Consider the following 27,549-nt stretch of genomic DNA (forward strand, 5'->3'; position numbering starts at 1 on the left):
CTGCACCAACACGGCTAGTTAAATGAAAGATTCCCAACTCATCCTGAACCTGTACAATAACCACTTCTTATTTTTTACGGGTTTTTATCCGATAATTTTCCCAAACCACTCAGAATTCTTTCGTTTGTTTCAAAATGAAAACGTAAAAAATCTACCTTTTGTCTTTAACATAATGAAAAAAAAAGAAGTGCCGAAGAGTTTTAATTCTTTAAATAAGTAACGTTTAGATACTAAATTATAAAATTTTACTGGAAAAATAATTGTTCATATTTTTCTGTTCAATCACTTACTTGCCAACGGCAAAATCACTAACCAGGTAAAGTTACTTTATAGTTTATCCACGCCTGATTTTGTCATTTATTTGTAACGTGTTACACATGGAGTTATCCTCTTTCTAATCACATCACCCTGGTTTTTTGTCTGGCAAACATTGCATCACATTTGGAGGCATATCGTGTTATTTAAATTCCATTTATACCAATATGGAATGCACATTTTTTGGCTTCACACCCAAGTTCTTGTTTTTTTCACTTGTTTGTTACGGGTCCAAAAGGTAAATAGGACTGAAACGTCGTTGACCTATGCTGTCCAACACCTCTCTCAATTGTGCATGTGAAAGCCTTACATGTAGTAGGGAGAAGGCGCGTTTTACGGGTGTTTGTTCTTGCATACGACAAGCCCAATTGCTTTATCACAACTACTAGTGAACTTGTAAGAATGTTCATAGACAAAGTAACACGTGAAATGCACTGCACAAGCTGATCAGTGAAGAGACTAAAGTAGGTGAAGGAGTGAGGACCACAACTAAAGGAACGTCAGAATCAAGCATTGGTCAGCAATAAAAATGGATTCAAAGGAAAGTGATGCAACAATAAAGCGGTGTTAGTGTTAGCGGGTCAACGTAAACCCAAGTTGATTACTCAAAAAACCTTGCTTAATATCACACTACAGTAATCCAAAACCATGATTGAGCATGCGCATAAATACAGAAAGAGGTACATCAATAATGTAAGATATGCTCGAGTTTTTGGTGTCATTAAGTATGGTTCATTCCGATAGGCACGCTACAGATATTTCGACCAACAAGACAACAAGTGCAGTATAAAATAGATGAAGAATGAGCCGCATTCAACTAGAATTTGAAGAATGAAGTCATTGAAACTTCTTAAAAGGTGCATCAAGGACAAAAGAGATCTAAGAACCACAGTAAAATATCATGATTGCTCATCCTTTATAAAATACTGTAAGTGGGGCATTCAGCATCAAGATTGCAGAGCCTTGTGTCCATTTACAATCACGGTGAAAAATGCTTGCATCCAAAGAAATGCACATATTTGATAAAGGAATTGAAAGGCAGCACAACAATGGATCGTGGAACCAAGATGTCCACATGAAGCTCAGGGATACCATGGACACATAAAAGCATACTTTCAAGTACTCAAGATTTGATGTGTTGAAGCTTTGCAGTATATAGCTTTGTAAGCTTTCTGTCATGATTGAGCATGGCACTAACACTCTCAACCACCAGAATGATCTGCCATATGAGAAGTAAGAAGCATACATAAGTTTACAGGATGACAACATTATGAATCATTTAATTTTGATACAACTTGTCAACTTCAAACCAATTGACTCAAGTTTTAAGATAAATGCATTTTCAATGGCAATGAATTACTCCACTAGAGTGAGATGAGTTGCGGTACTTGATATCTTAGCTGTGTCAAATCAGGGAGATTGTTAATAGAACAAAACAAGATTCTTGAGGTGCCAGTGGTGTAGTTGAGTTAGTTTAGATGTATGGAAAGTGAAAAGGGTTTGTCAATACTTACAACTCCCTTCCTCTGCCCCCCCCCCCCCCCCCCAAGTTCCCCACCACGGGGCCCTTGATTGTGTCCCCGATATATGCTAGGACCAGTGTTCATGAGGTTGCATCAGTCTTTGGTGGCTCACAATATAACGCATAAACAAGAAAATACAAATAACTTCTATTGATCGGCTAGAAAGACTTGTGATGATAAAAGATAAAGCAACAATGATTAACACAAGGAGGAAAGAAGGAAATATCAGTGAGTAGAGATAATGCACCTGCAAGCACGCATAAGCAATTGCAGTCGCAAAGTAAAAATTTGCATTTCCAGTACCCTGCCCATTTTATTACAGGTGAGGAACTGAGGATAACAACATAATAATCTATTTGAAAGGGTAGAACACCACAAAATTCCATACCCTCCATATCCATAGATTGTGCATCACAGGGCTAAGAAGTGAAACCCCAACATAGCCAGAAAACAGGAAGAATGAAAACTGCATATCTGAAAATCAAGGAAGTTGATTATTCAAGACATTATGCTCAATATAAAAGGTCAATAAGAAAGAGAAGTAACCTTTGAGTTCATATGCAAATAACCCAAGTAAACCCAAATACAGAGCTGAATCACCAACCTAGTTAAAAAAATAGTTACAGGGATCAATCAGATTGCAACATGATGCAAATTCACACAAAATAAACACAAAACTGATGGACTTTTTATGTATATAGATACATAGATGGATCAATCAGGTACCTATATGATGCAAATTCACACATCATTGATGGACTTTTTATATTCTCAAATTTGCAACTCCATATTTACAACTAAATTGATAGGTTTTTCCCTTCTAAGTGTGTATATGTGAATGTGCAAAGTGGGTAACATACTATTTTCATAATTTCTATTTTGGATTATAATCATTCAATGTCATGCATTGAACATTTAACAGGCTAACAACATCTCTACCATTCTAAATTTTAAAAATATTTTCAGTAACATTCAGTGAGATCATCATGATTAAATTCTAAGAGCTAATTTGAGTCTAGGTAAAAAAAAATAAAAATAGAAACTAATGAAAAAGTAAACAACTTACTGAAGGATAAGACTTCAACATAGAAGATATCACAATATATACAAAAGCTAGAAAGCACGGCCGGTGATTAAGCCGTAAGGCTAATGGTGCTATCATCAATAGAATATTCCCATGAAATACTATCAGGAAGAAATTTCTGAAAAAATCAAAAACTTCTGCAAAGAAGTACCTGCATGCAAATAGCATAAGAACGAAATAAGTGCCAAAGTCATGAGAGGAATAAAACATTCAAGTGTACACAAAAAGTGGCAGTTTCCCTTACTATAGAACATACCACAAAACACCAATGTTTGGAGACAGATCTTGTGTGGTAAGAATAAAGCCATAGGTTCTGCACAAACAACCTGGAAGTTTAGTTAAAAGATGTTCAAAAACTAACCATTCCCATGAAGGAAGAGATTGTGACAGTTGACATTCAACAGTTCTTGATAATAATATTAACGAAAAGAGAATAAAAGAAAAATAATACAATTTTCATAATCACAATCAATGTTCTTCAACAGGGCAAGTACAGTAAAACCTACCTCCTTCAACACATGGTAAATGCATTAATTATCATCACACTAAATACATCCAGAATCAATAGATACAAGTGTACAACACTGATGTTGAAAAACATGCATAATACATTTTGGATAATAGAAGAAAATATCATGCATAATATACACCGTAGCAGTAAACTGGGAAATGAATGATTTGACTTCCCAAACTGCATATTGGTTTTTACTTCAAAATTTCACACTAACAGTAACTAACTACCGGCATTATATGAACAGATAACAGTAATGTCCCTGAAATTTTCCAAATCTTAAGAGTCCACAAGGTAGCAAATGTTTTTATAAAACTCCTAAATGACTCTATAGTCCAAAATGAACAGGAGTTACAACAACCCAGTACTTTTGTAATTGCTTTGGAGTAATCATAATGGTGTACAACTATTTTCACATGATATTCCATAGATCTTTATTGACTCTTGAAAAAGCTTCCCCAGTCTTTACTCTTCACTTGACTCGCTAACAACAAAGCACAATTTTGCAGCTACCATAATCACAAGCTTTCAAAATGACCATAAAGAAACCTCTGGACACAATATATAAACAAATATGCAGATATGTTTCAGTGCTTGCAAAATTGTTGTCAGAAATGAATATTAGTAATAGTATTTAAACAAAACCTTTTGAACAACTCATGTAGACCACCATACTGTTGGACACATATGCCACAAAGGACCAAGACGTAGGATGACCACAGCAAAGTCCAGAACAAAAAAAACACCACTGGCCTCCATGAGAATACATTTGCCACCTTTAGCTGATTCTTTGCTTCCTCTTCTGAACAACTATCACTTGGGGTAGAGTTGCCAACTTCAAGATTTTTCCTTTGACAGAATAATTTCCTAGGAGGAGCATCAGGACCATATCCCAATAGCAATATCACCTGGAAAAGAGGATAATATATGTATTTACTGGTAGATAAAATGTAAATTAAAGACGAGCACAAAGTTTTGCAGATTATGTTGAAAATGCTATACAATGGGTTTGAGCAACACCATACTGGGATAATAAGGATTGCAGGGTACAGAGACAAGTGTGTAGCCATGACCCACCCAAAAGCTGCCAGCGGAGCTAGTCCTGTTGTACATCAGTACAGTTTCAACATTAGATATATTGAGCTGTTGTTGTCTTAATCACTTAATTACGCAATTTCTTCACGAGTTCTCACTAGCATTTCCAAAATCTAATATGCTTGCTGCTAAGTATAGCAATAGGAAAACAGATGGATGAAGACTTGTAAATTCAATGGCAATGACTACAAATTAACACGCATGATATAGAAAACATGAAAAAAAAAGTTAAACATGATGGATATTGAACATCAAATTTGATATCAGACACGAGGCTCAAGCACATAAAGCAGAGGAATTCTTCTGAAACATAGTCTGAAAGTCAGCTAACATAATGGCAAAAGGAATATCAGACATCAAGTTTGATAGAAAACACACAAGAAACAATGATTGGTGGGGGGACTTGCTCCTTAAATTTGCCTAGGATGTTCAGTCTTTAGTACATTTCTCATGCATTATTGGTTTTTCATCACTAAACTGAAAAACAAAACAAATTTCTTTCTATTCAACACAGCCTAAGACCAAGAAATGTTCCCAGGTACACAGAAAAAGAGTAGAAATAAAAACCATCAGAAAAATTGTTTATCAAAGTCTATTTGTATAAAAGCAATCCTTCAGCTAAAAAGTGAGATTCCCACTGTCACTTCTCATCAGAACTTCCAGAAGAAAGAAAAACTGACTGTTCTTTTCAGCACACAACACCAAGCCATTTTCATTTTTTTCAATATTAGAGAGAAAATAAATCTTAACCAGAAAACAATCAACAAATATCAATGAAACTTGATAGGAGTGAGTCAGCAGAATCAGTGAAATATCTAAAATTCAGAAATTAAAAACCAAAGGTTATTAGCTGCTTACGTGAACATGCTCCATAGAGTGATAACACAACCATCAAGTTCTCAATTGCAGATGTGGATAGACCAACGCATGCCACTATTGTGAAAGGATTCCATAAGTATACAAGAGCAGCAAAATCTCCTGAAGGGAGACGCTCTGGAAAAATGAAGATACTATCAAAAGGGATGAAAACAAATTTCAAAAAAGATCCTCATCCTGAAGGGACAATAATTGCAAATATCCTGTTTCCTTCTCAGCAATTCAATCAAACACATTTTCTTTTTCTGGAAAGAGTGCTAGATATAAAAGTATCATGCTTTTTATCATCCAAACATGAGACTGACACAGCCTTCATCATCCATTTGTTCACAGATACCACACAGACATGTAATTTTATCCATAAGTTTCAACTCTGTAGATAGAACTACAGATTAATCCTTTTTCAATAAATAAATATATTCAGACTCTGATGTTGAAACCCTAAATAATGATCAATAATGAGATTCATTTCCTATCCTTTTCTTCCACTTCTAATACACTATCCTGAAAAAGGGAAGAAAAGCAAAGCCAAGAGTCAAAAAGGGGCACTCCTACTTCCATATCTAATTGTTAATACTAGTCAGTAATCTTCATGCAAGTACCATGCTATGATTATCTAATAATACAGCATGCACGAAATTATATATATTAAAAAAAAAACCTCTCTTGGAAGTTACAATATATCTTGCAAAGGGTCTTCAAAGTTCAAACTTATACACTAATTTTATTATCACTTTAAAATAACAAATAAAAATTGGAGAAGCACACCCTACCATAATCATCTGAAATTTAAACAGAAGGGTCACACTTGTAGCACATGCTAACAACCTGAATTCTCTGACAAATTATGAAGGCCAAGGGATTGCAAGCTTGAACTGCATGCCACCTTGAGTTTTTCACCAGCAGCACAAATAAGCATTGCACTGACCACATCTGCAATCACAAAAACCAAACTATATCCGGAAATGAGATGATTAATTACTGTTTAACTACCTAGTAAGCAATATACACCAGGAGGAAAACAAGGGTGAGGAACTACATATACAAGATACAATGGCAATCGGCGTTACATGTAAAGATCTTACCATTTCTTTTTTTGTTGGTGCTACTACACGCATGTTTTCTCGTCAACAACGACGGATATTACTATTGAGCAAGGGAGATCACAGCAATTATGATTCATAAGCTATGGAAATAAACAAATGAATAGATACTAATTATATGTAAACGGCGAAGAAAGTTACCTGCATAAAAGATGATCAGGTTGTCCTTCAATTCTGTAGCATCAACAAAGTATTCAAAGTCATTATACCATAGGAATTTCAAACTCATTGAAATTAAGCAACGAAACAAAAGCTGATACAATTGACAGCAGTTACCTTTTAACTGTGAGCGGACCGAGAAGTGTCAATAACAAAGGGGAACCATGGTACATTGATCCTGGCAACACGAACAAGAGCCTGAGATTCTATTACATAACACAAAATAATACTAGTAATCGATTAATGAACAAATCTGAGAAAAAAAGTGAAGTGAAGTGAAAAACCGGCATAGGGTGACGGAGGCTGGTGAGGGGGGTGGAGACTTCGGGGCGAGAAGAGAGGTTGAGGTTTTTGGGAAAGTAGAGTAGAATGAGCCTCAAAACAATGGAACCAAGAACGCAAGTCCAGAACCATTGCACCTTCTTCTTCTTCATCGTCTTCGTCTTCAGATCGGAACCGCTTCGCTTGCCTCTGCCTCTGTGTTTTTCAGAAGAGGAGGGAAGACTACCATACGAAACGACTTCTACTACTGTCGTTCTGGTTCTTCTTTTTTTTTTTTTTAAGGTTAAATAACCTAATTCATTCCTGAGTGTGAGAGAGGATGATAAATTAGTTAAAAAAAATAAAAATTAAATTAAATTTAATCTCTGAGTATAAAAAATATAATAAATTAATTCTGATGATAATTTAATAATAATTTAATCTTTAAATTTTATAATTTTTTTAAATTGATTTTCGAAAAATAATTTTTTTTATTAAATTAATCCTTACATATTATAATTTAATAAAAAATGGTTTTATAAATTTAACAATAGAATTAATTTATTACACTTTTTACATATTGAAAGACTAAATTTATATTATTTATCTTTGAGAGATTCATTTATTATCATATCATATATTTTCAAGAACGAATTTTATTATTTACTTATGATCTTTCGAGGCTCATTTGCTTTATTCAATTATGTTATTTCATTTTTTTTATGTCAATTTGGTTATTTTATTCCTTACATAACATTAAATATTAAATGATATATTAAGGTTGCATGACTCGTGGAAAAATTATTTCAATAATCTTTATAAATATATAAATTTTTATTTTATTTTTTAGGTTAAATTATTGTTTAGGTCCTCTAATTTATTTTTAATATTCAATTTAGTCATTTAATTATTAAGTGATTCAATTGAGTCATTTAATTATTTAAAATGATTCAATTGGAACATTTCTGTCAATTAAGTATTAATGTCATTAGTAGGTCACACACTTTAATGTCATATATGTGGTCGTTGATGTTGGTAAAGTGTATTGACATTAACAATGTGAATTTTATGTATATTGGAGAAGAAAATGTCTTTTCCACAAATTGTGAGCACTTAAGGGTTTCATTTCTATAAAATTGATTCCACAAATTCCTCTCGTCGGGTTGGTTCGTCCACTAATGACATTCTTCCACGAGTCATAGTTCAAACCAACATTCAAGGTCTAGTAATAACAATGAGTCAAAGATTTGTCCCTCTTTGTAACTATGATAATGTTGCGATTCTATCATTCACGACAAAATATTTATATCAAGTAATATTATCCTATTGTGCATGATATTAAGTCACACAAAAATAGTTGCATTCAATCGAAGTGTCTAACCTTAATAAAATTTGTCATTGATGAATTCAAATATATACGTGTTCAACATACTCATGAATGTGAATTCCCATGATCTTAACTACAAATTAAATTTATATCAAAATATGTAGGTAATCATGTTTCCCTCAAATATCATTGTAACATATATAGACACACACAGAAAGAAAGGCAAAAATTTTGTAACAAAAATATTCATTCATGCATACCATGTCTGATGGCAAAGTGGGATTCTATCGTGCACGACAAAATATTTATATCAAGTCATATTATCTTATTGTGCATGATATTAAGACTTATATGCAAAAAATAGAGTAGTTCTCAATGATCGTAATTGTTTTAACTTAGCACATTATGCAGAAAAATTTGAAAATTTTCATATTAAAAACATTTCACTCAACCAAATCAATTTTGTTCAGCCAAAACAACCCACGATCTTCGTCTTCTTCTTCATTACATGGTCTTTTTCTTTTTTCTCCCAATTGTGTCAACAAATCCTAGCCAAACAGCCCCCTGATCTTCTTCTTAGCAACACGATCTTCTTCTTTTCTCAGAGAATTTCATCTCCCTCCATCGAATTTTTCACCACAAAAATGAGTAAAATTTCAAAATAACTATAACAGATTCACACTATGGGTCTAAGAGCTAAAACGACATTATTTTGTGCCTCATTGAAACAATATCGTTTTGTGCATCAGGATCTACCTATTAAAAAAACGACACATCAGTTGCCACATCAGATTGTCCTGTTAACTTTTAAATCCTAATTGACTGAAGAAAAAAACTAATTGATCCATTTTAAATAATTAGAAGGATTCAATTGAACCATTTAATAATTAGAGGACATAATTGAACATTGAAAATAAATTAGAGGACTTAAACAATAATTTAACCTATTTTTTATGACCAACTAATCAAAATTAGGCCATCTCAACTCAAAGGTGTTTGAAAGAGTCAAAGTTATCTCACATGGATGACATAAATGATCTTATTTTCTCAATCCTTGAACAATGTCAAGTAGGGATTCATCCTATTTTTATCACAACTCTATGGTGTATTTGGAACAAATGTAATGATAAAATTTGGCCAAATATGCAACAACATGTGAATATGCACATGTTTCGGGCTAACCATTTTCTTCATGAATGGAATATATCTTAAAATTCCATAATTCCAAATATGAATATTAACACAAATGTTCCTTATGTGTGACATCCACCTCTTCTCGGGTTCGTCAAATGCAATGTTGATGCAGCTTTCTTCACCAACAACAACTATTTCTCTGCCGGTATATGCACCCGCAACAGTCTTGGCAGCTTCATAGTAGCAAAATCCACTCTTTCCAATGACTTAGTTAGACCACCAGATGTAGAAACATTAACCCTATTTTGAGCAATATCCTGGACACTCGATTTTGGGCTGCAAAATGTTATATTCGAAACTGATTGTAAGTACATTGTGGATCACCTTTCCAATCCCAAGCCTAGTTCTTCTGACTTCAATGTTATACCCAATAAGTGTAGAACCAAACTTTTTTTCTCTCCAAACTCTAGGGTGAGTTTCTCAAGGAGGCAAGCAAATCTTGTGAATCATAAGTTAGTTAGGGAAGCAAAAAGTTATGCTAACATCCAAGTGTTTGACCATGTTCCCTCATGTATTTTTGACTTGCCCAGTAATGAAATGATATAACTTTCTTTCTCTAAAAAAAACTCAAAGGTGTTGGTTAATCTAAACCGTGTGCAAATTAGGCTCATGGCGACCTTTTTTTTAAAGTGAATTGGACATATGTTTTAAAATTTAGAGTATAGTAACTTTACTATACTGTTTAATAGGACAATACATCTTAATATGAAGTAAACTAATAAAGTATAATTTCTATGTTACTCCTAAAATTTTTGAGGGTTTGATTTTTCTTTTTGTGTGAACTTTTGAGGGTTTTGATATCATTGATTTTTTAACCAAAGTAAATAAAGTAGTAACGTTTAACTTTAAAATAACTTAACTAATCATATTTAATTGGTTTGGTTTGAATTTCGAAAAAAAAATTGTCAATCCAAACTAAATTATGATTAAGATCGAATTCATTTGATTTAGATAATATGGTTGTGATAAAAAAAAATTATACTTGTTCAAGTTTTCATCTTTAACTTTTGTCTATCTTATATTAATGAAATATAAAACTATTTATTGTTTTTAATGGCTAAATATTTATTATATATAATATCTAATTTTCCTGTAATTATCACTTTATATTTCTCATTAATTTTTAACTAAAAATATCACAAAAAAATACATAATAAATATGACCAAATTAAAACACTTAGAAATACTAGATAAGATCACAAGAATTTAAAAATGGATAAAAAGAAAAAAGAAAATGAGATAGAATTAAAAAGAAAAGTTTAAGTTAAAAAATGTACTAATCTAAAGTTTTAAAAAATATTTGGGTTAGGTTTTTTTTTTTACCGGGGGCTATTTATCCAGCTAGAAAAAGAAGATAAAATTAGAAAAAAAATCCAGTACTAATATATAAAATATAAAAATCAAAAGTGAAAAATAATAGTTTGTTAGATAATCAAGTTATTCATGTCAGAAAAAAAAATTGATACTTAATTCGATTATAACTAGTTTGATTCAAATTTAGCGTAAAATAAATTAATTAATTTATCAATCTTAATCAATTTAATTGATTTAATTTGAATTATCAATTCATCATACCAATTCAATATGATGAACTCCTATAATGTCTTATATTAGACAATATATTAATCTCAAGTATCTTATAAATATCAATTATCCCAACAATATCAAGTAGATGTTTATTACATATTGTTCCCTTATCAACATATTTGTTGACTTGACAACCGGAAATAATAAAGGAAAGGAGACTCAAATGAAGTTTGAAAGAAAAAATGAGAAGAAAAATAATAATGTAGGAATAGATTAAGAAAATCTATATATAGACATCTTTATAAAGGTAAGTCCAACATTTCCACTTCAAATCATGAACAAAAAGGACATCTTAAATAGAAATTTGATTAACATGATTTCAACACAACCTCCTATATGTTGCCATACATTTCTCAATCAAAGAATGGTGTATGTCTCCGTGACAAATACACCCTCACTTATGCAAATAAAGAGGTGTGACTGTAATAGGTATCTCTTACCTTCAATATGATATACACTTCGACACCGAAATAATACTCTTAACATGTTTTACTTTAGAAGCACATAGAGTTAGGACTAATTATTTAACTACCAAAATAAGACCACCTTAGGCCAAAGAAGTTTCAAGGTAAAAATCACTAATTAATACATTGACCAAAGTCAAACACAACTAATATCAGCACAAGAAAACTTTGATACACCATCTAGGAAGAGAATATATCTCGGCCTGAAGTAAATTGATAGTGTTTTACTGTAAAAAGATGAAAACTCATCTTAGGAGGAGAAAACACCATCAACAACTCATCTTAGACATCGATTAATGCCAACATTAAACATCTTAAATGCAACAATAACTTATTACAGTTATAGTAATAAATTTAATTTAATTTAATTTTTATTTTTTAAAAATCTCCCAACCCCACCTCATGATAACATATTACTTTTTATTAACTTATGATCATATATTAATTTTTTAAATCAAATGCATTTTTTCCAAGTTTTTTTAAAGTAAAAAATTACATATTTTGTGGGTAATCCAATATCAATTCATCCATGAAAATAATAACTTTTGATTTTATTAAAAATAATAAGTTTTGAAATTTTTTCTAATACTCCTTTTACATTTTTTTTTACTAATATTTCTTAACAAAGGTATGAATTCCTTTGAAACATAAAAAATATTAAAGATAGATTTTGATCTTTTTCGAATATAATATTTTCTATGACAATATAAATGGAATTTAATTTTAAATACATTATTAATATAATTTTTTATGCTGCCAACTAATTAGAAATTATCTTAAATATGATTTTTAAATGATTATTATAAAGTCAATAATTTTAATTATTTTATAATTCACAACTAGATAAAAAGAAAATCTTAATATTTTCATCATATCCCACTTAAATTCTTATTCATTTACTGTTCAAAGCCTCTCTCTCTCTCTCTCTCTCTCTTTTATTTTATTGAAACGTAATTGCAAAGTAAGTTGGATACTTGGAAGCATTTTGGGAGCATACTTGTTCACCAAGTAGAGTTGAATACAAAAACCATAACATAACATTGGAAAATAGTGTATATCTATATCATATCATATTATTAGGGAGTTCCAAACACTTTCTCACCCTATTATACTATTACCCAGTCCAGAAGAAACTATCCCTCTAAAGGCCCACCCACCTCTTTTTCTCTCTCTCTCTCTCTCTCTCTAAACACCCACAACACAACAACCGAATCCTTTTTTTTTTTGTTTTGTTAAACAAAACAGAGAAAAAAAAAGTTGTGAATTTTCCAGTTGCGTTTCTGTTCCATACAATTTCGATTTCAATGGCGAGGCCTAATCAGGAGGCAGTTGAGACGTTCGTCAGCATCACTGGTTTGCCAGAAGCAGTAGCGCTACAAAAACTTGAGGTAGTTTTCTTTTCCTTTTTTTTCCCCTAGTTATAAGAGTGCTTATAGGTTTTAATTGGGATCGAAAGAAAAAATAAAGTAATGGAATTTGAATTTTGAATACAGTTAATCGATCAAAGTTAGGGTTTTATGCCTTGTTCAATGGCTTCAGTTATTTTTTAATTATTTATTAGTGTTTATTGCTTTTGTTGTAAATTTTGCAAAAGATGATCGATTTGCGTACCCATGTTCTTTCTCTTGGTGAAATTTGCAGTCGTAGTTAATTGATTTTTATTCTTTTTCACATATATGGATAGATTGTCCAATACTTTTTGGGCGGTTTGTAGTTAGTTCTACAATGTTGGTTTTACTAGCGGTACAATTTGAGTGCTGATAAGGTGAAGAGCTTGATCTTACCACTGCAATTTTCTTCTTCTTCTTCTTCTTTTTCTTTTTTTTAAAAAAAAAACATGATATGGGGTTAAAAATGGGATTGCAGACAGGCATCAGCCTTAAGGCAATATGTTAAATGCTAGTTCTTGTAGATGAGCAATGAGGGCCACCTAACTTTAATATGCTTTGAAAGTTTTGTGGCATATATTATGACCAAGCTGATATGGGTCTCTAGTTTAGCCGTTTGTCTGACCTCTCGGATGATAATTGATCAGATGCTTACACATGAGCTCTTGGAATCTTATTGCTTATTGCAATAAGATTCTTTTTATAAGTGATCCATTACTTGGTCTACAAAGATTTTCTGATTGTTATCCTTTAAACTGGTATCTGGTAACTGGTTTATTTGTACAGAACAAGTTATGTTTAGCTTATGCAATTAAGACTTGATACATTTTCAGTTATATATCTCCTCTTCATTTGTAAATATTGTTTCATGTCAGGAGCATGGTGGTAATCTCAATGAAGCAGTCAATGCACATTTTACTGAAGGAGACAGAAATCTAACGACCGGGTATACTTTCTTTTCCATTTGTAAGCAAGTGATCATTGGGAAATGCAACTCGTAGTGTTATTAATGTTTGCATGCTAAATCTGTATTTTTAAGTGTTTGATATTTTTTGTTATTCTTCCATGGCCAGTTCTCACAACAGCTCTGCTGTATTTCCTCAAGATGATTTCATGGATATAGATGACGAACATGATGCAGAAATTCCCAGAAGAATTCCACCACTACTTCCAGCTTCTGCAGCAAATGTCAATCCGTTTTCTCTTCTTGATCCAACAATTGGGAGAGGTATATTTGGTACTCGTTTCGATTCAACAGTCGAGGCACCATTTGTTACACATCCAAGAGAGGTAAGGGAGATTCCTATAGAGGTTAAGGATGGTAGTCAATCCACTCCTCAAGCTGGTCATGTTCCATCCATTGAAGATGTCACTGGAAATGTTGATGCCCATGGTCCAGATATCCATGGGACTGTCATAATTGATGATGAAGATGACGAAAATATTCCACCTGCCCAGATTGCACATCAAGATGAGCAAACACACAAGATCTTGGCTGACACTTCACTCAATAGCAGTGCTAGACCTAGTGCTCCTGAATCTGAGAATTTGCCAGATTATAGCAATGACATAGAAGAAGAAATGATTCGTGCAGCCATTGAGGCTTCTAAACGGGAGGCTGAGGAAAATTATAGAAATCACAAACTTGGCAGACAAATTGTATGAGTATTTCTTGATGGATTTTCCTATGCTTCTTTACACATAATGCTTGTATTAGTATTTATTTTTCCACTTGGTGCAGGACTTAAGTGAATCAGGATCACAGCCAAGACAATCTTATTTGGAGGATCCTGAGCTTGCCCATGCAGTTTCATTGTCCCTGAAGGTATCCCTCTAATTTGTATTTTCTTATTCCTTTACATAATCATCTTGAGGAAATTCACCAGTGTGTTATCACCAGGATTGACCGATAGACCAGAGCTTTGACTTTGACTTTTCTTTTTTTTATATTGTAAATTTCAAACCTGGATTGCTTCTAACATGAAATGAGTCCAGACAGCTGAGCAAGAAAAAGCATTGCAAGTACAGGGGGGAGATTCTGGATCGCCAACAGCAGGGCCATCTAAGTCATCAGAGGCTGGACTAGGGGAAATGACATCAAATGGAAGGTACATTATCTCTTTCTTTTTGCTACTTGTGCATCTGTATGTATCTGTTGTACTCTGCTGCATTGACTACTCTGAATTCAGCATTTTCCTTCAAGGTATTTTCTCTTGGATTGTTAAATCTGAAAGGGAAATTATGGTTATTCTAGATTGCAGGCAGGAAGCTTGTCATTTCATGATGAAGCTGAAGATGTAGAGGAGCAGCCACTGGTTAGGAATAGATCTAGACATACGTCTTCAGGATCCGCAGGATTGGACAAAGATGTTGAACTTGCTGAGGCTAGCACACTACCAAGCACAGCAACAGTGACTGCAACACAGGATACTAGTAATCCTCATCATAATGGAAATTCCTTCCCAGATGAGGTATAGGCCTTCACTTTATCCTTTTCAAAAAGGATTAAAACTCTGTTATTACTTGCCATGCCATCTCAAATTTTCCCTGCCTCCCAATTCCCAATCTTTACTAAAATAAAATTGCAGTGGGGTGGCATTTCTTCAGAGGAGCATGATGAAGCAGTAATGCTAGAAGCTGCAATGTTTGGTGGAATTCCAGAAGGGACTGGGTATCGCTATGGTTATGCACCGCATGAGTTTATGCAAAATAGGGGTTTCAATCCCCGGCCCCAATATCGCCCTCCTTCACCATCACTGGCTGCTCAACGCTTGATAAGGGAACAACAGGTGTGACTTATTTTGTAAATACATCAGAGTTGTAGATCGTAAATGGTCTAATTGTAGCTATTGCTGTCTCTGTTTATTTATGCAGGATGATGAATATCTTGCATCGTTACAAGCAGACAGAGAAAAAGAATTGAAGGCCATGGAGGAAGCTGAGGCTGCTCGTGAAGAGGAAAGACGGATAGCAGAAGAATCTCGCAGGAAATTACAGGAAGAGCAGGTAGTGCGTTGTAACTGATTGCACCCCTTGCATAAATCCCTTCCACCTTGGTGCTGATTGGAGTCTATTACTAGTCTTCGCACTCTAGAAATGTCTTTATAGCTAAATTGCTAGTGTTGCAATTGATTTCCTTTATTAACTGTGTTTGGAAGTCCATTAGATCCACGTTGAACAGAAGTTTTACACTTTCCAATGCACAAATTGAGAAGCAAGGTGCGTGTTGGATTGACGTTGACCGTGGATTTGGTTCAACCTAATTGATATCCAAACACACACTAAGTCGTTGACACCTATCCCTTTATAAGGCATTAGTTTTCAATATTGTGTCATCTAAAGAACTGATCACCTGATTATTTCCATTGAATTTGAAGAGAGAATGTCAGTTGAAATTATAGACACTTTACCCAGTTTTGGAAAGTTGAAAGTTTTCAGGTATTAAAAGTGGAATTTTGATAGGCAATGACAGCATTAAGAACTGCCCCACACTTGGTCCATGAAAAAAATTGTATTCTATTCTTGATTTCTATCCTGGGTTGCCTTGTGCAAATACTAGCTCTGAATTCATAATTCCCTAGGGAAAGAAAGCAAACTCCTGTTTCCAAGTTGCTTACTCTTGCATTTTGCATTAATTGTGTCAGGAATTGGAAACAAAATTAGCAGCCAAAGAAGTCTCACTACCACCAGAACCATCCTCAGATGATGATAATGCCGTGAACTTGATGGTAAAAATGCCAGATGGCAATCGTCGTGGACGTCGATTCCTAAGATCTGATAGGCTACAGGTAATGGCCTGTTAAGTATGCTTTCCCCCCTTTTCTTTTGGTGCATACTTATGCTAATGCTTCTGCAAATTTTCAGTCTCTTTTTGACTACATAGATATTGGTAGGGTGGTGAAACCAGGCAATTACAGACTGGTGAGAGATCCCATTGCCTTTAAGTCTTGTTATGCCTGTTCTTAATTATTGATTCTAATTATTCAGGGAAATGATTAATTTGTACCGTATATTTTTATTCGTGGGATAGGTGAGACCATATCCTAGGCGTGCTTTTAGTGATGGAGAAAGTGCTGCGACATTGGATGAACTTGGCCTAACCAACAAGCAAGAAGCTTTGTTTTTAGAGTTAATCTGATGCCTTGATGCAGTTTGCTACAAAACAAGCTATTGAAGTTTTTAGTTTATTAAAATTAAAATATGAATCACAATACACAGACGGATGTGGCATTTTAGTTTTAATCTGGGTTTCTACTGTTTGGGTGATGCAATTTATAAATTTACAGATCTATAAGATCAACATACAGTACCGTCAGAGCTTTACTTGTGATGACTAAATCGTTATGGCGAATGTTTTGTATATTTTGCGGTAGGATTGAAATAATTCATGATTATTGATTAATGAAATTGCAACTACCATTTTCCCTTATTTGCCCCCCTCCCTTCCTTTTGCAAAGAGCAACTCCAATTTAAAGGGTATTTGTGTTTTATTAATCTGTTTTTGGTAGAAAAAAGGTTTAGCTTACTTGTACCACAATTAAATGAAGCATCTGAGACTCAGTTTCCAATTTTGAGACGTAATTATTAAGAAAAGAAAAGGTTTACTTGTACAATAAGATGGATTACTTACTACACCATGTGAGACGCAATTCTGCAACTCAAAATAGTGCCAAGAAATTGATTAGAAGCCTAAAAATTCAAAGAGAAAGTCCCTTGTGTGTCTATTTAGGCTTATTGGTGCCATACAAAAGACAAGACCCTGCTCATGTTAATCAAGTTTTTTATCCTAACAAGCCTGCTCTATTAATAGTTCAACGATATCAACAACTAATGTTATTATTGCATAATCAAGTCTACAGTGCTTCTATGCATGCACAATCTCTGGGCGGTTTAGGATCCTCTAGGATGTTTCCGTCAATAGCCCAGTTCTTCTCTTGGCTCCCATGGTTAGTTACTGGATTTGAAAGTTTCCTTTCATATCAATTTTTATTTTTTTTTTATGAGCAAAGAGAAAGGAAATTTATAAAGCAAGGTATGGGGTACCAAATCCCATGTACAAGTACAACATATATGAGCGACATGAACCATCAGGAAATTCAAATGTGATATTATATTTAGGTTAAAATATGTCTGTGATTTCTAATAATTATTTGAATTTTATATTTGATCCTTGATAAAACAAAATTTTTATTTTTGGTCCTTGATGTTTTTTTTAGTCCTTGATAAATTAGTGATTTTGTGTTTGTTTTTTGATAAAATTGTTTGTTATTAGTTTCTTTGAAAAAAAAATTTATAACATGATTTTTTTATCAGGAAATAAATACAAATTTCGCTAATTATTATTGACAAAAAAAAGTGCTAAAAACCAAAAATAAAATAATTATTTCGTTAGAGACTGGATACAAAGAATAGACATAAAACTTGGGTATTTTTTCGGACCGAAAATATATTTTAAACTTATATTCATATTGGGAAGATAATATAATACACTAATAGATAACCAAATGTCCAAATGGATCGATAGAACAATAGGTACATAACCATACAAAAAGAGAATCCCATACAAAGTAACCCATCTTCCCCCACTGTTCACTGTTACTTGACAACCTCAAAGGCCAAACTAGACTTCCTAATGCATATGGCCTTTTCTAGGGTGATGACATTTTCAGGTTATAGGAAACCACCCTTGTTTGCAAAATGCTTTTTCTACATAGCAGATAAAAAGGGTGACTTTAATATTTTAGTGGATTAAACATTGGTGTTGCTTATTTTGTTAGGCTTGACCTTGATTTCAATTGTAAAATTGAACACTCGGTTGATACTCTTACAACCTTGCTCGCTCTCCTTCCTTGACAACCATAACCAATTTTTCCTCCCTTTCTTTGATCGTCCTTGACAGTGAGTTAAAATTTAGATAGAGAAGAGAAGTCGATAGATTTAAAGAGATGAACATTAGTATATGCAAAATACTAATTTGTGTACTAAATATGTCACTTCATAGTCAAACAAATTTAAACCATTTAATGTACACAATCCTCTCATGCGTACTTACAAGAATGAAAATTACTTTTTTTTAAATAAAAAACTATTTGTTCAATAAGATGAAATGATTGGCGAATATAATAATTAAGTACAAGAAAAATTATATATGTACATAAAATAGTAAGGAAAAATATATTTGTACAATATTTTTTGTATAAATTTTATGCAAAAATAATAAAGAAAGGAAAATATATAATAAATGTTTGATATAATAAAAATAAATAAATACAAATATAAATAATACAAGCGCAAATGATGTCCCACAACCTTCGTGTACACAGAGTTATTTTGGGCTCATCATTTCTTGTAAGGAGTAAGGAGTTGCTTGGTTGTGAGGTGGGAAGAGGAGAGGAGAGAAGAAGAGAATAGGTGAGAAGAGAAAAAAAAAAGAGAGAAATAAAGTAAAAATGATAGTGATTTGGTTGGAAAAAAATATTTAACTTAAAGTGATTTGATAAAAGAAGAAAAATTAATATTAAATAAAATAGATTATTAACTATTTTTGTTATCAATAAAAATATTATTATTAGCATTGTTTTATTGTTATTTATTTATTCATTATTATTTATTTTAATATTATTATTTATTATTATATTAGAAAACGTGAGAAAGAGAGTAGGGAAGACACACCCAAGCAACAATACATCAATTTTTGTTCAAATCTTCCCCCAATCTTCTCAAATTAAAGTGAATAATTTTAATTGTGAGAACCATTATTTTTCTTTTGAAAATTTCGTTTCTCCTATGCACAACCAAATCACGCATTCTTTCCAAAATCATTTGAAATCCTGATCAATTCTCACCCTTTTTCTCCTTTTCATCGGTATCAAATCATCCCTAAAAAATGAATATGGTATAACGTCACTCTTCACCTATTGATTTATTTTACATTCATTTTGGTACATAAAATCCACGTTCATTCATTTTTTAGCATCTAACGTTGAATTATGCAAAGTAACTTTATTTTGTCGCTTAACTATACATTATCTCATTATTTAAATTATACTTTTGATAGATTTTTTATGAGGATTAAATTTTCGTATAATATAACATTGAATAACTAAGAACTATTAAATAAAAATAAAATGAATAATACAATAAAATTAAAATAATGATAACCTGATTACTATTTTTAGGATATAAGTAATTATTCTTCTACTTTTTAAACACCAAAATAACTAGAGCAGTCAAGTCGCCATAAGTGGTCAACAGGAGGTGGAGAATCCAATTCCAGGACCTTCTCGAATTGTGCGCCACGTGTCCCACGAGACACGATGATGACGATGAAATATACTCTACAAACTGTACTTATGAAAAATGAAAAGTTGTATTTATTTAATTCAGAACTATGATCCTTCTTCATAGAGCCGAAAAAAATGCTAGACGAATTTTTTTTCTTTTCGAGAAAAGACGGGATAATTATCATTTATATATATATATATATATATATATATATATATATATGATATCAATTTGAGCTACGGAGATGCTTTGTTTTGTTTTTTTTTTTTATAAAAAGAAATTAGCTCAATTTTAGTAACAGAAAAATAAAAAAAATTGTATAAGTAATTTGATTATAATTATAGAATGTAAAAGTAACGGTCAAGTGAACGGATATTAGGGGACAGTACGTTCGACGTGGCACGTGAAAAGTCTCAGTGTCATGAATATCCGTACACCAACGCCCCCTTCCCAACGGTCATATTTCAGCGACATCACACAACGGTCATAAAAGTCCTCAGCTCTGGGCCGTTGGATCTGAATCGGACGGTGCAGGAGCAAAGTGTTTCCCTCCCCTTTGGCGAGCATGTTGTCATCATCATATTCCTTTGTTTTCCTCCAATGCTGGTAAATCAAAGCACTCGTAGGCCCAGACGAGAAGAGGGGAACTACTACCTACGGTGATGGAGACAGTGCTCGTGGAGTGGTGAAGAAGAAGAAGAAGAAGAAGTGAAGTAGTAGAAGTAGAACAAGGTGTGGTGGGGGAAGATCGCACGTAGTTGTGTTATATAAAGCAGCGGTAAAGGTTTGTGTTATCTTTTGGGTAAGTGAGAGGGGGGGGTGGGGGGGTTTCTTGTTTCAACCAAATGCAAATGCATGTTTAAAAAGTGTGCATATTCAGAGGTGGGGTTTCTGGCTTTTGTTGCTTCACCAGCTGCAAATGAAATGACGGACTTGTTCAACGTTTCCACTGCTAATATGGCTTTCACTATTTCTCCTCAGGACTACTACTACTACTACTACTACTTCTGCCACAAATTCCAAGGTGTATGTTTCTGTTTCTCATCCCTTCTTCTTAGCAAGCTAAAAACCACAACATCACACTACTGCTACTACTACTACTACTTCCAAATGTCCCTTGTTTGAACTCTTTTGGAATCCGATGATCGCTTTCATGTGCTAGCTAGCCTAGGCCTTTTCCATTACTATTCTTTCATTCTTTCCTGCATATAATAACAACTTCACATTCTTTTGTCATTACATTACATTTATTATTTCCCCACTTACAGATTCAGTATTCATTTAGGAAAAACATTTCGAATTTGTAAAGATAAAAAAAAAAAAAAACCCAACCAACCACAGCTTCTTGATTGTTCATTTTCTCCGTGTTTGTTAAATTAAATTCATCGGATTCCTCTTTTGTTGGACATAAAAGAATTCGTTAGAAAGAAAGTTTTCACACACTCACATAGATTGTCACACATTGCATTTTAGAAACAACACAAGGAACCATTTTGTTGCATAGTTAATCAAGTTAATTACTAGATAATAGAGAGAAAAGGGAAGGGAAAAAGAAGCAGCACATAGCATTGGGGTGAGTGAAGCAGCAGCAAGCGGCGTTACAAAAACCCTCAGACGATGTTGGCTGGGTGTTCTAGTTCGACATTGTTGTCACCGAGGCACAGATTGAGGAGCGAAGCATCAGCACAGTTTCAAGCCTGCCACTTCCAGCTACCTTCTTCCATGAGCACGCAGAGATTGGACCTGCCATGCACCACCACCACCTTCACTCGCAACAACAAAGACACCACCTCTTCACGCTCTGTTCTTTCAGTGGATCAGAAACCAATCGAAGCCAAGACCAGCACCTGTTCTCTCAAGCAACACATTCGACTCCCACCTCTGGCCATCACTGCAGCACCATCACCATTGGTGGAAGACTCCATCATCAAAGACAACACCAACAACAACAAGAGTTTGAAGAGGCTCGCGGCGGAGCACCAAGACGATTCCTTCACCAACAACATAGCCAAGAGGAAGAAAAAGAGTAGCAGCACTGAGTGTGATTGGTTTCAGCCTGATGTTGTTGGGACTACTTTAGGAGGATTTAACAATAACAACAATAACAACAACACTTCACTTGCTTCTTTCTCTTCAGAGGAAGACAGGGTTTGTTTTGTTCCTTCTGAAGTGGTTTCTCATTCTGCTCCTTTCCCTTTAAACCCTTGGCTGGAATCATGTGTTACAAAGATCACAAATTTCGGCGAGGGTAGCCACCGCCCTCACCACCACCACCACAGCGACCATGCCTCAGGCTCAGTCTCCAACGCTTCCTCGGAGAGCCAGAGCCTGAGGCTAAACGACAACGTTTCAGAACACGAAGTGGGAAACGGTTCAGGGAACCCTTATTATCACCACGAGGTGGATACAGGGGAAGAAGACAACCACCACGGGTTCGAGCTCGTGAGTTTGCTCACCGGCTGCGTCGACGCCATTGGATCGAGAAACGTCACTGCAATCAACCACTTCATAGCAAAACTGGGTGATCTTGCTTCCCCCAAAGGAACAACCTCCATAAGCCGCATTTGTGCTTACTTCACAGAAGCATTAGCCATCAGAGTCACGAGGCTCTGGCCTCACGTTTTCCACATCACCACCACAACCACTTCTCGCGACATGGTGGAGGACGATGAATCCGCTACTGCTATGAGACTTCTCAACCAAGTAACCCCAATTCCCAGGTTCCTTCATTTCACATCAAACGAGATGTTGCTGAGGGCTTTTGAAGGCAAAGACAGGGTTCACATAATAGACTTCGACATCAAGCAAGGCCTTCAATGGTCAGGTTTGTTCCAAAGCCTAGCTTCGAGGTCCAACCCTCCGACCCACGTGAGAATCACTGGGATCGGAGAGTCAAAACAGGACCTCAACGAAACTGGCGAGAGGCTCGCCGGTTTCGCTGAGGCCTTAAACCTGCCCTTCGAGTTCCACCCTGTGGTGGACAGACTCGAGGACGTGAGGCTGTGGATGCTCCACGTGAAGGAGCACGAAACGGTGGCTGTGAACTGCGTTTTGCAGCTTCACAAGACACTCTACGACGGAAGCGGAGGAGCCTTGAGGGACTTCTTGGGTCTAATCCGCAGCACAAATCCCAGCGTTGTCGTGGTGGCAGAGCAAGAAGCAGAACATAACGAAAACAGGTTGGAGGGAAGGGTGTGTAACTCGTTGAAATACTACTCGGCATTGTTTGATTCCATTGACGAGAGTGGGCTTCCGCAAGAGAGTGCGGTGAGGGTGAAAATAGAAGAGATGTATGCTAAGGAGATAAGGAACATTGTTGCTTGCGAAGGAAGGGAGAGGGTGGAGAGGCACGAGAGTTTCGGGAACTGGAGGAGGATGATGGTGGAGCAAGGAGGGTTCAGATGCATGGGTGTTACTGAAAGAGAATTGAGCCAGAGCCAGATGCTGTTGAAGATGTATTCTTGCGAGAGTTACAGTGTGAAGAAACAAGAGAAGGAAGGAGCAACAGGAGTTACACTTAGTTGGTTAGAGCAACCTTTGTACACTGTCTCTGCTTGGGGGCCTGTTGATGCTGCTGCGGGTACCTCGTCCTCGTTTTCTCAGCCAAGTTGATTTTGATTGGTGATTGGTGATTCTTTCTTCATAATTCATTCCTTCAGAGTATGAAATACAGACACAAGAAAGGTAAGGGGTCAGGGGAGAGTCGAGAGTACAAGAGTATTATTCTTTGTAGGTAGGGAAAATTGTCATTATTATTATTCTTTCATTCTTTGTTGCAGATAAGAATTTGCCTAGCCCAAAGATTAGTTGGTGCAATTTGTATCAATACAGTAATTGCCTTCTGTTCTTTATTTTTATTATTATTTATAGTCCTGATGATGTCTAGATGATAATATTTCATACATTTGAGGTCAATTTCTGATCATTGTTTTATTCTTTTGTTTATGTAAGCTGAAATTCTTTCCCAAGTCCTTGTGATTGAAATGAAATGAATGAATTCAGTGATTTGTGTCCCCTCTGGTTTCTATGTAATTATATTTTCCTATCTGTTTCTCATTTTGTAACAATGCTTCGAGGCAAAGAAAAATGACTCTGCTGCATCTATTTTCCTATCTGTTTCTCATTTTGCCCAACTTTTCACTTTGCTTAGATTTGGGACAGAAATTGAGAAGAACTGAAATGTAATGGAAAGAAATAAAATTTCTCTTGTTCCACTCTGTAATATATCACGTGAAACAAAAAATAAAAATATTTTTTTTACAAAAAGTAAGGAAAAATTATCTATTATAATTAAAATCAATAATCACTCTCAACAAGACCTAAGTAACTTGTAGTTTTTCGTTGATGTGATGACTAAAAGTTTATGAAATTTTATCTTTTTTTTTTAAATTTTATTTTGAAGTGAATTGAATGATAGATCATAGATGTGAATAAAGAATGAAAAAGACTAAGTAATTTAGTAAATTTACCCGTAAAGTTATTATGAATGATTACTTTCCTTTGGTCACAATTTTATTAAAAACTTATAGAAATTGATAATTAAAGCAAGGGAAATGTTGGCATTCGCCCTCAAAGTTTATTTTGAGCATTTAAAATGGTAAGATTTTATTGAAAAATAAAATATTTATTATAATTTTGTATCTTTTATGTAAAAAAAATATAGATTTTAGATAAAATTAATGATGAATGTACCTTAAAAGACAATGTCACATAAAAAAAACACAATGGTTATCCCTTTTTATAACTTTCTACTAGATTTATTCTTTTAAATGCTTATCTACCTCCCATTTGTTAATCTTATTTTCATTTTATCATAATTATTCTTTAAATCCTATCTAAACTTTATTTTCATTCTATCTTTATTATTTTTTAAACTCTAATTTTAAAGATAATCTTCACCTCATATTTATTATATAATACATTTCTTGAATATATATATATATATATATATATATATATATATATATATATATATATATATATATATATATATATATATATATTATTTCAGAAAGAGAAAACAGAGTTTTCCAGGGATGTAACCCTTTAAGGATATAATGGATAATTAAAATATAAAGGGGGAATGTGATGTACTTAGTAAAAATTGGGGGTTTAAATAGCAAGTACTTTTTTTTGTCATGAATGCTATTGGGCTTTCTCTCGTGAATACCATTGAAAAAAATCACTCTTTATAAAATTAATTATTAAATTTAAAATACTAATGCTGTCAACAAAAATTGACCGAAAAAAATCATTTTAAATCTATTCACAAACATAAATGATCAAATAAAAATATATAAAAACATAATAAATCAAATTAATATTTTAGCTTAAAATGTTTCACCCACCTATGACATATCCATGTATCAATTGGCAAGGAGCACCGTACTGAGATCTTCAGTTGGAATTGTACCTTAACTTGAGCGTACAATCTTCCGGGAATCATTTGAGAAAAATGAATTGGGTAAACTTTAAGTCCCTTAAGAAAATAGTAGAATGTATAAGTTGTTATTAACTATTTTGAGACAATTTATTAAAATCCTGTAAAAAAATTGTATCAATAATAATTCTCTTCTTTATATATATATATATATAAACTTTTCTAGATGATTTGAAGCAACCTACTAATAATATCCCGATGGTTGGGCAAACATCAATCTGTTAACTCTAGTATTCGCCGTTGATGTCTGCATCATTTCTAAGCAGGAAATGATACACTAAAGTTTGTTGTCTTTCACATCTTTTTGTTGTCACCACACATTCTAATGAGAGAATATTCTTTTTCCCAGTAAAGTGAACAGAATTAGGATTGAGAATTATTATGTTGATGACTGAGGAGCTTTTAGTGGTCATTGTATTCAGATTATTTTTTTTTTGTAATAAAAGACATTTTGATTAAAAACTAATGATTGTGGTACAAGTTTTACTTTGAAACATGCAATGAATTGGCCGCTTTGTTTCCTCATTGTATCATGACAGGCAAATGTAAAAAATTTTAAAATACATTTACGATTAATGTATCTAAAAAAAAAATTAAATATATGTGCTCCCTCCCCAATGTTAAGCCGAACATGTCAAATGCATTTTGTTTTCAGTCTTTTAATCTTTATTTGTTATTTTGAGTTGAGAATGAAAGATTGTGTATATTCTCAATTTCAGTCTAACTATAAGCTTCCTAAATTTGAAGCTTCAACCTGTCATGCCTATTTTCTAAATTCTTTTGGGATTTTGGCCATGAATGAATATACCAATTAAGTTATTATCTAAAACTTTGATAATTAAGAAGATAAGATAAACGATAACAAAAAATCTATTGTCACTCAAATTAAATAATATTTATTATAATATTAGAATATAAGTGTGAAGTAAAATCGTATATTAAATAATAATAAAAATATTAAATATCATATGATAAGACTTAAATGATGAACATTAAGATTTTTGAGTTAAAATATATATTACTTTTATCTAATTTTTTTTATATTATTAAACGTCTGAAACACTGTGTAACTGTAAATTAGTTTTTACATTTTAAATAATTTTAATAAAAGAATACAAATGTTAATTTAATTTAATTTAATAAAAAAGACTTTAAAAGTAGTATATGCCGCAAAATGAGAAAAATAGGACTCAAATATATTATAAAAATTCATGACAACCCACCGAAAGTGACCTACAACTAAGCAAACATGAAGTTTTAATTCTAAGATCGATCGTTGATGTCTACATCAATATTTTTTAGCTGGACAAGTTACCCAAAGACTTGTCGTCTTTTATTTCTGCCTTTGTTTTGTCACCACTCGTTCAATCATGTGATAATTTTCTCTTCTGGTGGGGAGAATTAAGATAAGGGACCAAGATAAGGACCGGGGAACTTGCCATTAATCATTGAATCATATTTTTTTGTTACACGTGGAGAGGTTATATCTGAAAGATATTTTGTCCCAAGGCTAATGGTTATTTATGAGGAGTAAGTTTTACTATTTTAATAAGCAACAAAATGAAACTTTTAGTTATACATGCAGAGGTGATAGTCTGAAATATGTAGAGTGAGTTTAAAAACAAGTAAATCAAATTTCCGAATTTTGTGAACGTCTGCACATAAGTTTCACATATTAAAACAAATTGATTTGCTTAATTTAGAAAAAGAATTGTGATTGGATTAGACTGATATTAGCGCAACTTAAAAAAATATTTACAAGTCACACTACAACACAAGAATATATAAAAATGATACTAATTCATAAGCCGATAATTTTACATATAAAAAAATGAAAAGTTTTACATATAAAATATAAAAAATGATAAGTTAAGAAAATTGAAAGATATGGAGGGAGGGGGCTCAACGAAGAACGTAGCTTCGTCTCTAATTACAAGT

The 27,549-nt window shown here is 33.4% G+C and overlaps 3 protein-coding genes across 11 annotated transcripts; 2 read left to right on the forward strand and 1 right to left on the reverse strand.

Annotated features, from left to right (window-relative positions):
• Positions 1-1,133: 1,133 nt before the first annotated feature.
• Positions 1,134-7,220, reverse strand: LOC100794102 (phosphatidylinositol glycan anchor biosynthesis class U protein). 6 transcript variants are annotated; one of them, XM_006579540.4, is made up of 14 exons: positions 6,951-6,997; positions 6,784-6,844; positions 6,649-6,681; positions 6,490-6,550; positions 6,233-6,337; positions 5,387-5,521; positions 4,459-4,535; positions 4,079-4,341; positions 3,179-3,235; positions 2,905-3,073; positions 2,385-2,442; positions 2,227-2,312; positions 2,086-2,142; positions 1,134-1,534 (listed from the first exon to the last, which is right to left on the reverse strand). In XM_006579540.4, exons 5-14 carry the CDS (start codon positions 6,321-6,323, stop codon positions 1,439-1,441), a joined length of 1,089 nt encoding a protein of 362 aa, XP_006579603.1. In that variant the 5' UTR covers positions 6,324-6,337; positions 6,490-6,550; positions 6,649-6,681; positions 6,784-6,844; positions 6,951-6,997; the 3' UTR covers positions 1,134-1,438. The 6 variants fall into 6 exon arrangements, with proteins under 6 accessions (XP_006579603.1, XP_014630961.1, XP_006579601.1 ...); XM_014775475.3 differs by having other exon boundaries at positions 6,233-6,357; XM_006579538.4 differs by lacking the exon at positions 6,490-6,550 and having other exon boundaries at positions 6,233-6,357; positions 6,951-7,220.
• Positions 7,221-12,462: 5,242 nt separating this feature from the next.
• On the forward strand, positions 12,463-17,129 carry LOC100784059 (plant UBX domain-containing protein 8). The gene is made up of 11 exons (XM_003525676.5): positions 12,463-12,887; positions 13,763-13,833; positions 13,961-14,546; positions 14,629-14,712; positions 14,883-14,995; positions 15,142-15,358; positions 15,476-15,676; positions 15,762-15,893; positions 16,532-16,675; positions 16,752-16,808; positions 16,918-17,129. The coding sequence occupies exons 1-11, from the start codon at positions 12,804-12,806 to the stop codon at positions 17,023-17,025; spliced, it is 1,797 nt and encodes a 598-aa protein (XP_003525724.1). The 5' UTR covers positions 12,463-12,803; the 3' UTR covers positions 17,026-17,129.
• Positions 17,130-20,759: 3,630 nt separating this feature from the next.
• Positions 20,760-24,185, forward strand: LOC100786173 (scarecrow-like protein 28). Of its 4 annotated transcripts, none has more exons than XM_003525677.5 (2): positions 20,760-21,053; positions 21,153-24,185. In XM_003525677.5, exon 2 carries the CDS (start codon positions 21,789-21,791, stop codon positions 23,781-23,783), a length of 1,995 nt encoding a protein of 664 aa, XP_003525725.1. In that variant the 5' UTR covers positions 20,760-21,053; positions 21,153-21,788; the 3' UTR covers positions 23,784-24,185. The 4 variants fall into 4 exon arrangements, with proteins under 4 accessions (XP_003525725.1, XP_006579605.1, XP_006579606.1 ...); XM_006579542.4 differs by having other exon boundaries at positions 20,760-20,973; XM_006579543.4 differs by having other exon boundaries at positions 20,760-20,955.
• The last annotated feature ends 3,364 nt before the right edge of the window (positions 24,186-27,549 follow it).

This window comes from Glycine max, chromosome 5 (genome assembly GCF_000004515.6).
Source record: "Glycine max cultivar Williams 82 chromosome 5, Glycine_max_v4.0, whole genome shotgun sequence".
Taxonomy (NCBI): domain Eukaryota; kingdom Viridiplantae; phylum Streptophyta; class Magnoliopsida; order Fabales; family Fabaceae; genus Glycine; species Glycine max.

Coding starts and splice junctions, on each gene's coding strand:
- LOC100786173 (XM_003525677.5), top strand. CDS start 21,789: ATGTTGGCTGGGTGTTCTAGTTCGACATTGTTGTCACCGAGGCACAGA.
- LOC100784059 (XM_003525676.5), top strand. CDS start 12,804: ATGGCGAGGCCTAATCAGGAGGCAGTTGAGACGTTCGTCAGCATCACT. Junction 13,834..13,960: donor GACAGAAATCTAACGACCGG/GTATACTTTCTT, acceptor TTCCATGGCCAG/TTCTCACAACAGCTCTGCTG. Junction 14,547..14,628: donor ACAAACTTGGCAGACAAATT/GTATGAGTATTT, acceptor CACTTGGTGCAG/GACTTAAGTGAATCAGGATC.
- LOC100794102 (XM_006579538.4), bottom strand. CDS start 7,080: ATGGTTCTGGACTTGCGTTCTTGGTTCCATTGTTTTGAGGCTCATTCT. Junction 4,342..4,458: donor CTGCAATCCTTATTATCCCA/GTATGGTGTTGC, acceptor CCTCTTTTCCAG/GTGATATTGCTATTGGGATA. Junction 2,443..2,904: donor TGTTGAAGTCTTATCCTTCA/GTAAGTTGTTTA, acceptor TTTTTTAACTAG/GTTGGTGATTCAGCTCTGTA.